Genomic DNA, 13,740 nt, shown 5'->3' with positions numbered 1-13,740 from the left:
GATGTTGTTCATGGGAGTGATTACTTGAAATTTCCTCTGTTGGTAGGTGTATTGTGTATGCTTCCTTCGGTGTATATGTAGTAGAACCAAACAAAAACCTCAAACTTTTAATGCATTTATTTTTAAACGCTTTGCGTACTAACTGAAAATATCGTAATTTTGAATCCACTCGCCATTTTAGAAATTTATATAAAGTTACCTCTTTCATTGCACTTATTGAAGAGTTGGTCTTTGTAGCATTTTCCTTTTGGCGTCGCAAGAACTCTGTGGTAGATGTGACGTTTTCTTCACTCAATTCATTTTCTTCTTCTGACCATTTCCAAACATAATAACGGTATGTTTTGTAAACTAGTGGGATTTGATGTCTTTGAAACAACAATGACTCCAAAATTGCATTTACAATGTCAGCTAAAGCGCCCGTCGTCAATACATCTACTTCAACATTCAAGTTCAAATGTTTGCAATGCATTGTCAGAACTACCAGTATTACACTTGGTTAAGATCTTATAAACTATAATTTGCCGAAAAACGTTTTTAATGTTTTAATGTCTTTAACCTAACTAATCCTCTGCTGGACTACGGAAGAAAAATTTGTTTAAAACACTGACACTTTTAATTTAAGAAAAACTCCTGTACTCCGCATCACTTAAGCTTTTATCTTCATAGTATTGTCAAGTTGAATTCTTAAAATATAGTTGGTCCGCTACCAATACTTAAAAACAACCTAAAGAACGACGAAGATAGTTAATTTTTATTATGACCTTTTTTATTCAAATGACTTACCTGTTATTAACAAAACAGAAGAAGGTAAAGACGACATATTTTTTTTTCTTAACACAATATTGAAAATAATATTTTTCCAAATTAATTCTTAACCAATATGAAATTATTTATTACTGCATTGTCAAGGTGCCGGTAATTTGCGCATGGCAACATTGCAATGTTTAGTACAATGAATCAAAAAACATTCCCAACGACTAAATAGTCAGTAAATATTCATTAAATAGTTAACTACGAGAAATGTCGGAAAAACCTAGCGTCTTGGTACTTGGAGGTAAATTACGTTTTATAATAAATAAAAACTGTAATATTTCACATATACATGATAAAGTGTTAAAAGTTTGAAAAAAAAATTGAATTAAAAAGAGGGAGTGCATCATTAGAATCATTTCGCGTTTAAACAAAGCCTCTGTTTATAAAGTGCTGGACTTGTTGGCCTAACCCATATGAACTCAACATATCAGGCGTTCTTTGGAGTTGTGTGCATTTCATCTTGTTATCATAATACTAATTTTTGTTGAGAATTTGTTACTTTTTTTTTTTTTAGCTTGAGTGGAATACTGATAATGCATAAGTTTTTTATATTTGTTTCTTCGTTGCACTGCTTGATATTTAGGTTGCGGATTTATCGGGCGCAACTTGATTACATATTTGGTGGAGAATGATTTGTCACAGCAAATACGTGTTATTGATAAAACCCCGCCACAAATGGCTTGGTTGAATGCTAAGCAAATGAAGGCTTTCGAGAGCGAAAAAGTAGAGTTTTGCAGTGCAAACCTAATAAATCTCAGTAAGTGGGCTGTAATGTATTTTGCTGAGAGCTTTTTCCTTTTTGTTTTTTTTTAACATGTTTCGCATCTATAAATAGATTCCTGTAAAAATGCTTTGCGCCACACCCTGCTACAGACCGTAATTGGGATTTGATAATTAACTGCGCAGCCGAGACTCGTCCAAATCAAACGGACGCTGTTTACAAGGAAGGTATACTTAAGCTGAGCATTAATTGTGCAAATGAGGCATCCCATATAAAAGCGAAACGTTTCGTGGAACTGAGTTCGGGATGTGTCAACAGTTCAGAAAAGATACCTTTAAAGGAAGATTGTAAACATGAACCTTGGACAGCTGTAGCCAAACAAAAGCTGAAAGTAGAAAAAGAACTGGATGCAATGGAAGATTTAAGTTTCACGGTCGTTCGTCTCCCGGTAACTTTCGGCATCGGCGATAAACGCTATTTAAGTAAGTCGAACTTCTGACTGATTTCGATTCTTTTAAACACAAAAGTAACTTTTAACATAAAACGGATTCCAAACCTGCTCTAGTGCCCAGAATATTAATTGCGGCTATTTACAAATATTTAAACGAAACTATGAAATTGCTGTGGAATGATTCCATGCGCTTGTCTACCGTTCATGTTGACGACGTGTGTGCTGCTATTTGGCAATTAGCGTCAAGTCCGAAAGCTCATCGTCAAATTTACAACGTAGCAGATGACGGCGAATCTACACAGGGGTCGATAAGTGATATATTAGCCGATATATTTTCTATAAATATAGATTATTTCGGCATAGTTATGTCTAACCTGACAAAGGTGCAATTAATTTACATTGAATTCGCAAAGTATTTGTCTTAACCTATTAACTTCTCCCTATAGCTAAGTCTTTCTGATACGGTAAGCGAAATTAATGACAAACATATGGCTCCCTGGGCTGATATTTGCCAGCAAAATGGTATAAATAATACTCCTTTAACTCCATATTTGGATGAAGAACAACTCTACCATAAGCATTTAAATTTGGACAATAGTAAATTGAAGGAGTTTGGCTATCAACTTAAACATCCCAAACTGTCACGAGATCTTGTCAAGGCTATTGTTGACGATTATGTTGAACAAAAATTATTTCCGAAGTCGTTAGCGTTGTAAAGGGAGCAAAACGCGTATTATCTTTTCGGTGGTTAATGAATACCGCATGTGCTGTGTTAATTAATAGACTGCAGCCCCGTCCCATAATTTGTATCTTTTTACTATTCCTTTACTTTTTGTGAAAATTTCAGGTACATTTATATATTTTTATATACCTGCCTTTCCCTTAAGTGTACTTATAGTATTATCAATTTGAAGCCATATTAATCGTGTTTACTGATCTATATGTTAAAGTTTACCAATTATCATGTTTTTTCTCAAGGGATAAGTTTTTCCATGAGTGGATGAGTTATATTTAAAAAGAATTATCAAAAATTACTTTTTATACTAATAATTATTAATCAGAGAGAGGTGAAATTGTAATATTAGTGCCAAAATAAAAGAAATCTTTTTCTTCTCCGGGAAATATTTTAAATGTGCCTTTGCTTTTATAAATTCTATTGAGATGTTTCATCAGACACACCGTAGCCAATAGTGGTATATAGTAGGGAATCTATTCTAGGTAATCAGGTCCACCTGTATATCGCTCCCTCCCTTTGGGAGTTAATAATGGAAACTGTCCTCCTGATTGTCTTTTATTTGTTTTTTTTTTTTATAACCAATTTAATGTTTTCTAATATTTTCTTTTTACGAATCAAATAAAACAATTATTATTTGCTTTACTATTTTTATAACTCTTTGTTTTATCGTTTTTGTTTTTCTTTAAAGGGTTATCTTGTTTTTATTATTTTCATTGGTTTTTCTTTACCAATATTGTTACTATATTCCATAATTAAATGTTAATTGTATCCGTTAAGTAATATCATCATTAACATGTATATACATATATGCATATACGTGTATATACTTTAAAATGCATTAATTTTTTGCTCTTGGACTCACTTTTGCTTAACTTAAACGCACTTGAAAACAGCAACAATATTGTGTGTATGTGTTTGTGTGCATATAGCACATTTGTTTTTGTAATTTCTTTTAAATAAATGTACTAAATACATAATGTACATAATGTACAGATTGCATAAAAGAAATCAAAAATAAGTTACATCGAGAAAAAAACGAAAATGAATACATAAAAAATTTAAGAAAGAAAATGAAAATTCAATATACTTTTCATAAAATAGCAAAAAAAAATAAAGTAAATAGTTGATAAGTTTAGGAAATGTTAACTTCTTGAGAGGTGCAAGTTTAAATTCACTCTAACATGGCTTTCTCTTAAGTGCTTCGAATTTAAATTTTTCTTTTTTTTTTGTTTTAATTGTTCACTTTTTCTTATTTATATATATGCTATTAAGGGGAATTTTTCTTCTTTTCAATTCTTAGAAACTTTAGGTTATTTTAAAAAAGTTTTTTTAAAGTTAAAATTGGCTAAGAGAAACTGAATAAGGAAATGGTTGGCATATGTATCATATCATCATATATGTGGGGGTTGATTGTTAAAGATTGTGGTAAAACAAAAAGCAAAAAAAAAAAAAAACAGCTTAAAAAGCTAAGCCGGCATCACGGTAGGTCGTAAAGATCTTTTCAATCGAGTTTACATAAGCAGCTGTTCTCAAATCAAGACCCAAATTATATTTCATGGCGGTCTTCATAATGGCACGGGCCGAACGCTCCATAGTATAATCTAAACCAGAATGAACAATGTCCTTCTCAGAAGCACCAGAAATACGCTTTTGAAATGATTCGGATGGTGTAACTGGTATACGGCCGCCAACACGACCAAAACGTCTTTCCAAAGACTCTTGCACAGATTCTAAATACCAAACAAAGGAGAGTAAAGAATAAAGAAAGAAATCATTTATTACTTCATTATAGAAATGTAAAAGTCCTGGTGTACGCAAATCGAAAATAGCAAATAACCATTACTTATCAACAAACAAATAAGAAAGATATATTCGCGTTGAGTTGGACTCCTAATGCATGATTATCATGAATACAATTCTTGGGTAACTTTCGTGGAGCCTCGGCAAATGATGAAGTGTATGAGATGAATTATGCCTCTGGCTCTTTATTCGCCGTCTACTACGATGCCCCTAGAACAATATATTTCAGATTTTTCGAATGTTTTTGTCGGGCTTTTAACATTCAAAGCAAGTGCACCCAAGTCGTCTGTCTGAGGAATTTTTTTAAACTTTAAAAGTAAACTGGATTTAATCACTGCCATAAGGCGTCGTGCATCACTTGAAAGATATAGAGAGAAGAAAAGCTTATGGCGTATTATATATTTTCGTCTATAGTTACGAATTATTAGCACTAGCAAACTGCCAACTGACATTTAGATACCAGTATTACGAGAAATGTTCTCGATCAGTCCCGCCGACACACCCACATTAGCTGAAAATTTATTAAAAATTATCATATTTTTGGTGATGATTAAGACTATGGCAATGCAAAAGATAAAAATGAAATGTCGACAATTTTTACATACTTTTTTCAGCGGTGCTTGAAGAGGATGTCCAACATTTTTCCAAAGACGACGAGTATACCTTTCTTAAATGTTTCCACTTTGTATTGTTCATTCAGACAAAAAGAATTAAATCAACAACGTATATGTGTGCAAATTGAAAGCAAGACTTAACAATAGAATTAACAAAAAGGAGGCAATGCATCCTATGAAAACCATACAGCAAGTGTTTGAACAAATGAAGTAAAAACGGATCAGATTTTATTTGGATATATAGTGACGTTTAAACACAAAAGCAGAGAGGTTTGCAATTCATACTTAATTTGAATTGTAAGGATATGAGGGATAAAATGACAAAACAAGAATAAGAATAAATTTAAAAAAAAAAAAACAAATTAATTTTGAAAGGAATCAAACAAAAAAAAAAAAAAATGGCTTTCTTTTCGAGGATATATCAAATAAATTTTGAAAATAAGAAATTAATACAAAACAAATATAAAATAAGTTGTAAACTGTACCGTCCAAAATAAACCTTTCAATTGACTGTTGGACAGAAGCTAAATTGATTTAGGAAGAAAATAGAAGAACGTAAGAGAAAAAAATTAAGAAATTACTGCGGCTAGCTTTTATACAAAACGTAAACATAATTAAATGCAAAAATTTGAAAAAAGTTTACATGTGTTTATATGGGAAAGGGTACGAGAGTCGGCTGGTTTATATGTATTTGTGTTTTTCTAATTGCAATTTTTAAGAAATTAAAAATAAAATAAATGAAAAAACAAAAAAGAGACCAAAATTATAATTGAAAAGTTAAGCAAATTATAGACAATTCTAAAGAAGGTAATTAATTATTAAAATCACTTACCTAGCAAGTGATAATTGGATTCACGTTCATATTTGAAGGTTAAACGGCCGTAAGACACATGATTCAAATTCTTCAACCATTCAAAGAATGAAACGGTGACACCACCAGCGTTAATATATAAATCAGGGATAACTAAAATATTACGTTCAATTAGAATTTTATCGGCAGCAGGTGTAGTTGGACCATTGGCAGCTTCACCGATGATCTTTTCATAAATAAATCGTTTATTGAAAATTGAATTAATTATTGCAAAGACATGCGACAACGACAAACGAAACAAACCTTGGCTTGGATTTTATGAGCATTTTCATTAGTGATAACTTTTTCAACGGCAGCAGGAATGAAAATGTCACAGGGTTCGAACATTAGGTTTTCCCCTTCGTAAGGCTTAGCGTTTGGATAGCCAACGATAGTACCGTGTTCGTTTTTCCAATCTTCTAAAAGCTGTACAAGCAATATGCGGGAATATTAATGTTGTTATTGAAAATTTTGTTTGATTTCCTCATCTTACCTTAGGATCAATACCCTCTTGACTATAAATTGAACCATCGTGCTCAATAATACCAACGCAAGTCGCACCGGCTCGGGTCAAATAGCGGCAAGTATGAAGACCGACATTACCAAAACCTTGGACAATAAATGTCTTACCACCCCAGCCAGGTGTAGTTCCAATCATGCTCATGTAATTGGCCTCATTGATAAAGTTTTCCAGACCGTGAAATACACCGCGACCGGTGGCGGATACACGACCGTGAATGCCGCCCTGATTGATGGGCTTGCCCGTAACGCAAGCATGAGCGTTGATGTCTAGATGGCCAATTGTTTTCGCATATGTATCAGCAATCCAGGACATTTCACGTTCACCGGTACCCATATCGGGAGCAGGTACATCAACGCCGGGTCCAATGAAACCTTTCTTAGCCAATTCAAGTGTAAAGCGGCGCGTAATTTTTTCCAATTCATGTTCAGAATATTGTTTTGGATTGATTTTCAAACCGGCTTTCGCACCACCAAAAGGCACATCAACGCAGGCACACTTAAACGTCATCAAAGCTGACAAGGCTTTAACTTCATCACGCGATACATCCAAAGAGAAGCGAATACCTAAAACAATGGGAGAAAAAAAAGAGGAAAAATCATAGCAACAAGTTAATTGCATATACATATGTCTCTCATTCAACAAATTACTGTTGTCCATAAGTGCATTTGGATTGGTTTGCTTTGAAAATATTTGCATGCAATGCAGAATAGTATGTGACACCTGTACATCTAAGACTATCTAAGACTTTTAGTCTTAAAACATTCACCTAATACTTAACACATATACAAGCTAACAAGCTTTTAGGCTTCTATCGCTACAAAAATACTTCAACGGATATTTCTATTAGGTCTCGAGTGTAAAGATTAGCAATTTACAGCCTAACGTGCCTAGGCGAAGAATTGTTTGAGATAGAGGAAAGTCAAGACGTCCTTATTTCGGCTCAATGAAAACGCATTCTTATCTTTTAATGCCGTTTATAATGAAATCCCTAGTGTCGTAAATGCCGGATAAAATTTATTGGCAACGAGTTTGTTGAATATCTTAACATTTCAATGCCAGCGGACTCGATCCACTGGCGCATTTCTACATGTGACTGCATTTCTATTTGTGTTTTATCAAAATCGAAACACAAATGAGGCCTTATCGAAAACTACTGAACACGTTTCCGTAATCATCAAGCAGCACATTACGCGACGACGAGAACATGTGATATGCAAAACAATAAAAAAAAATAAAATATAAAAAAAAAAAAATAAAAACAAAAAAAACCATTTAGACACAAACCAAAAAATAAATAAAAAATGAAGTAAAACGAAAAATTAATTAAACTAAAACAAAAACATTGAAATAATGTAAAGGTAATTATTATTTAATTGCCTTGATTACACGGGCGGGCAGCGAAAAAAGATGGAGACCGACATTTACGGTACTACTTAAGTCTATCTCTTTTATTTGCCTTATTTTGTGTTGCGATTAGATAGAGATGTAGTTTTATACAACTTTGTAGATACGGTCCGTTACGTAGCCGGTAAGCGATTTAATAAGATTTCACCTTCGCAGCTTTATCGGTGCATGTGAACGCTTGTCATTACGTTAGTGTTACATAACAATATAATATTGATATTATGATTGTATGCAGCAAAGAGGTAAGGAAGTAATTAATATAGTTGTTCAGCGAACTGATGGATATATAGAAAGACACGGTTAACTCTTTGCTCTTTTTTTAACCTACCACCAACTCCTTAATTAATTTGCAAAAAGCAATTATTCGGAATGAAGATTATATAATGTCGGGTCTAGCAAGATTATTAGACACGTACACACCTACCGCGTTGAAAATGTTGCCAAGTTTCCCTAGTCCAAAGATCGGAAGGCTTCGCTGCGACGTGTATTGCCGCTAGAAGAGAGCTTCTCAACCGGAACTTTGGCCTTCGATTTGAGTTTCTAAGCCTCGACATAGCAGTGGAAGTGAGAATACAACGTCGGCATAAAATGAAAATAGGACTGGAAAGGTTACGGCAATCGAGTTACTCAAATATCTTCTCACAACAGTTCCGATCAATTTTTCCTCTCTTCACAAAGATTCACATAATACACACTCTGCACTCTGATTTCGAATGCAGCTACCGAGGAAGAATGGAAAAAAAACACCGATTGGCGAACTTGTATCGTAACCTTATGCAAATTTATATAAATAATTTTTGCTTTTTGTGCAACTTTTTCTCTTTCAATTCTAAAATTTTTTTATCTTCTTTCTCTTTGCTATTAAGCTGTGACTTTGATTTCATAACACACTTTCTATTTGAGTCAAATGGCTTCGTAGACGCTTGAGAGAAGCCAAGAAGAGAACCGTCAACTGCGAAGCGCTTTCATTTTCTTAACTCATAACTTTATATGCACCTCACCTTCCTCACCTTAGGGTGACATAAGCTGAAAAGAAAGCAAGTTTTTTTGGGGCAGGTAAACAAACGGAAATTTTCCTTTGTCCAGGCAAAAATCTTTCCCATGCCCTCAAGTGTTAAACGACTGAATATGAGCCTAGTCGTAAATCAAATGCCCGTCTGCTTAATCATCAGCTATTTGATACACCGTACCGGGTATCTAATGAAGCGACAATTTCGTGCTCCCAATAATAACATATTGCATCATTTTGATAAAATTCTCAAATGAATAGAGTAAGTTTATGAGATCATCGTATCGTAAAACAACTAAAAACAACTAAAAACCATACACGTCTCGGAAAGAAAGATACCGACCCTAAACACTCTCTTTACGGGATATGCAAAATTTGGGAGTGTTAGTGTAGATGAGAAGAGAAAGATTTTCTCTTAATTAGTCCTAAGTAAGATAAACACTCGCTGTAAGGACGAGTTGCAAATTGAGGGGTGGGAGCATGAACAGCTTCAATCATCAGCCTTCTATTCCAATCCTTTTCGAATCCACTCAGCTTTGCACGACCATCAAGCATGCGTATGCTATCAACGAAAGTTAGAATCAAGAGCTTCTGAAAGTCTAGACGCGCGGCAAACCCGCTGCTGCAAGTGCCACGCATGAGCTGATTGAAACGATGAGAGATAGCTCGGAAGAATGATTTCTCATTTGTCGACTTTTTTTTTTACCTTTCCATTAATTATACTGTGGGTATTATTTACAAGTATTTATAAAATCGCATAGAAAACCGACAAACAGGAATGGACAGACTTCACTTAATCAAAGCGTCTGGTATTATTCAGTGCTCTACAGGCGGAATAATATAATCAGTTTCCGCTCCATTGCCGGGCATAAAAATGTCTATAGAAAATAGAAAAATTTTTCGTATGATCTCATAATTTACTTAGCGAAAAGTTATAAAAGCGTTTATTGTCGGCTAAGTGTTGATTTATTTATGACATAATAAGAGTGAGGAACGGCGTCAAGTCGCCCGCTGTTATCACGGCATATAAGCGATAGTCGACGATATATAATCACATTACTCAGCTTAACGATAAAGTGCCATCATGGGGCAGATAAAGAATAATTTTAATTTAACTTTATAGAGTAAAGAAATATTAGTTGTATGTATGAAAATAAAATTTGTTTTACATTCAAGGTACGAAAATTTGAAAATGTTGTCGTCTGCCTTGGCGAGAGATCATTGCTTAACTAAAGCAAGCAAGCAGATGATGTCGAGACAAAAGACATCAAAAAAGGGGTTGGACCGAATGAAATACATGTTGTTGGCTTTAGGGAGAATAAAAGCGATTTACGCTGTAGGTTGTCAGGTGACTTGACAGTATCAACAAAATCTGTAATTTTTGATAAGGATGCCACATAACATTAGTATAAATAATATGTACATGCACATATGTGGGATATGAACAAACACAAGGAAGCGTGACAAATTGATAAGTGAATTTATTGCATTTGGTTTGTGAATGCATTGTGCAATGCATTTCACTTTGGGAATAAACCGGTTCAAAGTATTCGTTTTCAGTCTAATATTCAAGTATGTGTGTCGAATATTTCTTCCCTTATCATCTATGATCTCGACGAAATCATTCAAAGTGCAACAAAAAGATGTTCATGTTCATATGTAGGCTTCAGCTGCATTATTATTTTAGGTTTCAGGTCCACGGATAGGCGTAGTAGAAATATCTTTTGGTGTAAATATCTTTATGTACTTTCAAATGAGAATTGCAAAGAGGGAACTGATATGTTCGCTACGCCGAAATGAGATTGTCAGTCAAACAAAATACGCAAACGAGACTTACACACGTGACTTATAGAGACAAATTTTACAATAATGATAAGACAATAAAACAAAATTTCTAAACCGGCTGTTTCTCGAACTCAACGTACAATATTATATTCACTTTTGTCGCTGAAAATTCTTTGATTTTAATTCGAAGGTATACTGGAGTACATATCACCTCAAAGAGGAAGTGTACTGTACGATAGGATCACGCGTGCGCTTTATATACATATACGCATGCGTTTTCGGAAGGGAAGGGCAAGTCTAGTCAGTCTTACATGGTTTTGTAAAAAAAATTTAGGTCGAGCAGAAAGAACTCTCAACTAAGATAAGAAGCCAGAAATACGTTAGTGCCATCTCGAGTCAGGGCGCGTACGCCTATGTGGTTTGCGAGACGCATTTCTAAATCGGACAAAGAGTATGATAAAGTGTGCATATCTTCATCCTTTCCATGTAAGGAATATAGATATTTTTTTTGCGCATCAATTTCCGGACTACAGCGTCATTATTATTTTTTATTAGACAGACAACAAATTCGCACAAAAAGTTATTTTATCAATAGATGTTTGGTATTTGTTTGTAAAAGCAATATGTATTCTCTGCGGAAAGCTATTACATATGATATATAATATGCGATAAAAAATTAATGAGTGATATGCAAAGCCAGCAATAAAAAACACAATGAACCAACTCAATTCACGCAAGCTGTGTGTCAGCCCGATTGGAATGATGTTCACATTAACACGATCGCTTAATTTGGTCTCCAAGCTTTTATATCAACAATGGTTTTAATTTGAATGTTAGTGATGTCGTGATGTGCCTGATACTGTGAAAATAATATATGAAATATTCTCAAAGGAAGAGCAGATCTTCTAGGGCGCGTCGTGTATATCTTTCTAGGCTTGATAAGAAAAGACCGAAACATTTTGTTGTCGTGCATTATAGCACAACGTGAGTGAATCAATTAACCAAAAATGTGTTCGGTTAATCAGATGCTGGCCATGACCACGATTTGCTTAGCAGCAATAGGACCTACGAAATCTTAGCTTTCAGTACTTTGGACAAGGACAACAAACAAACAAACTTTCTGATCTGATTTTGTAATACATAAGCCACGATTTGCAAATAGTTTATATAAGAAATTAGATAAAAATGATACACTGGCTTACATGATAAACACAAAAGTAAATAAAGAAACACAAGCGTACGATATGAGCGTATTTAATTATATACACATGTAGGCATTGTACGTGTGCGAAACTAATAATAATAAGTTGAAGTCAACATTTCCAACAACAATTATAGTTTTCATTAGCACATTTTTAACATTGAATCGCTGAATAGCCTTAGTAACTACAATTTTTTATAGTCATATTTTCATTGAAAACCAGTTTTGAACAGCGTGGAATTGTAAAAAAAAGACAACAACGGTAATTAATATCAAAAAAAAAAAAAAGAAAAAAAAAGCTGACCAAGATTTCAATTTCTTCATTTCTAGATAAGATGGAACAATTTGCATAATTGTGCCTTAGAACTGAAGGCCGCAGCTAATGCTTCCCGGAGTTGTTGTATTTAAATGACACGATAAAATAAGAAACCACGAGATGCGTAAATAAATAAATAGTTTTAAAATAAAAAAAGAAAAGAGAACATATGCAAATACACATATTTACAGAAATTTATACGATCAAGATATTATAGAACACGACAATGAAACGATGACGAGGAAAGAACAAGGTCACCAGTCAATAAAACGACAACACATTGTAGAAAGCGCAAGAATGGCAGGAAAAGAGAATTGGGAAGAAACCAAATTAAAAAGGAATCGATTTACGACTTATGCAATAAATTGTCATTACAAATTATTACAAAGCTATATCTATATCCATTGAATAAGACACGACGAAATTAATTAATGGAAAAGTGCATACATTTGCAAAATAACAATAACAAAAGTCGCTATGTTATGGAAAAGTTATGTTTTTTGTCATTTAATTCTTCTCATCACTTTAATGATAATAAATAAATAAATTTTTGCTGACCGACTGACCATCTATGTTTCAAAATGCATTTGCAAAAAAAGCAATTGTTACATAATTGCAAGAAGAAAACGTAAGAAAAATCGCTGACTTACGGAAATCAAACATTTTGCACTTACCACCCTTAGTTGGTATACGGTGAGTACTGTGCTGGGCACGATACCCGGTAATCATTTCATAGTCCCCGGAATCACGACGCAGTGGAAAAGCAATTTCGATGATATGGTCGCAGGGTTGCATAAGCATTAGAATACCTTTAACTTTCTTTCTCTTATCCTCGGCAGATAAACGACTTTTCATTTCACAAACAAGACTCTCTTCAGCAATTTGACAACCGCGATGGAAGAAATATTCTACCATATCAAAGAAACGCGGATCTTTGGCATCGGGAACGTGCTTGAGGCGTTCAGGTATTTGATGATCGGCATAGCCGCGACTCGGCATTGTAATGGTAGGTAAAACCTTGACCAAAGTGGCCACTTCTTGCTGGCGCACCGCGGCTTGACGAGCCAAATTTTTCAAATGATACATTTTTTATGGTAATTCTCACTCACAAGCACGCACACTAAGCCCCTAACTCTTTGTGGGCACACAAACACACAAGATTTTTATTTTGCAATTTAATGAAAATGCGTATTTTCAACGAACGCCCGAAGAGCTACCGTAAAACTGATAGAAAGTCCCTTTTGATTCGTTTAAGTCGAATGCTTTACTCGGTATTTAATAACAGCGAACATCAACAATTTAATAATGTGTTAATTAATGTGCACGGTTGCATAAAAATGCGACTATAAAACACGGTAAACTATTAAGTAAATACTGGAGAGCAATCCAATTAATGGAACCACGATATAATAATTGAAAATAAAATAAAAATTAATTCATTAAATAACATTAAAACAATATCTCTTTTCGACTTTATTCAGTACTAAAGTCAGCATCTCTGCGCTCGTATAGACGAG

At 34.1% G+C, this 13,740-nt stretch overlaps 3 protein-coding genes across 4 annotated transcripts in view; 1 reads left to right on the top strand and 2 right to left on the bottom strand.

Moving 5' to 3' along the window:
* Window positions 1-905, bottom strand: part of LOC119634721 — a 1,667-nt gene extending 762 nt beyond the window's left edge. Inside the window, 3 exon segments of the mRNA XM_038029048.1 lie at window positions 1-142; window positions 200-724; window positions 784-905. The exon segment at window positions 1-142 is cut by the window's left edge and continues 5 nt beyond it. Coding sequence (XP_037884976.1) covers window positions 1-142; window positions 200-469 — 412 coding nt within the window. The 5' untranslated portion in view covers window positions 470-724; window positions 784-905.
* A 34-nt stretch (window positions 906-939) lies between these two features.
* LOC119634720 lies at window positions 940-3,289 on the top strand. The gene is given in 6 exon segments (XM_038029047.1): window positions 940-1,054; window positions 1,397-1,570; window positions 1,649-1,657; window positions 1,660-2,016; window positions 2,100-2,368; window positions 2,432-3,289. Coding segments are annotated over 6 exon segments (1,113 nt in total). The 5' UTR covers window positions 940-1,020; the 3' UTR covers window positions 2,702-3,289.
* A 265-nt stretch (window positions 3,290-3,554) lies between these two features.
* Window positions 3,555-13,453, bottom strand: LOC119634385 (glutamate dehydrogenase, mitochondrial). Of its 2 annotated transcripts, XM_038028492.1 has the most exons (6): window positions 12,898-13,452; window positions 6,479-7,071; window positions 6,250-6,411; window positions 5,968-6,172; window positions 5,621-5,659; window positions 3,555-4,451 (listed from the first exon to the last, which is right to left on the bottom strand). In XM_038028492.1, the coding sequence occupies exons 1-6, from the start codon at window positions 13,307-13,309 to the stop codon at window positions 4,180-4,182; spliced, it is 1,683 nt and encodes a 560-aa protein (XP_037884420.1). In that variant the 5' UTR covers window positions 13,310-13,452; the 3' UTR covers window positions 3,555-4,179. The 2 variants fall into 2 exon arrangements, with proteins under 2 accessions (XP_037884420.1, XP_037884421.1); XM_038028493.1 differs by lacking the exon at window positions 5,621-5,659 and having other exon boundaries at window positions 12,898-13,453.
* Between the last annotated feature and the right edge of the window lie 287 nt (window positions 13,454-13,740).

The sequence above is a fragment of the Glossina fuscipes genome, unplaced genomic scaffold, assembly GCF_014805625.2.
Source record: "Glossina fuscipes isolate IAEA_lab_2018 unplaced genomic scaffold, Yale_Gfus_2 3, whole genome shotgun sequence".
NCBI lineage: Eukaryota > Metazoa > Arthropoda > Insecta > Diptera > Glossinidae > Glossina > Glossina fuscipes.
This window is presented reverse-complemented; position numbering and strand designations above follow the sequence as displayed.

Excerpts from the sequence above, each read along its gene's own strand:
- LOC119634385 (XM_038028492.1), bottom strand. The coding sequence starts at position 13,309 with ATGTATCATTTGAAAAATTTGGCTCGTCAAGCCGCGGTGCGCCAGCAA. Across the intron at positions 7,072-12,897 it reads CCGTATACCAACTAAGGGTG|GTATTCGCTTCTCTTTGGAT; the intron begins GTAAGTGCAAAA and ends CCATTGTTTTAG. Across the intron at positions 6,173-6,249 it reads CTCATAAAATCCAAGCCAAG|ATCATCGGTGAAGCTGCCAA; the intron begins GTTTGTTTCGTT and ends ATTTATGAAAAG.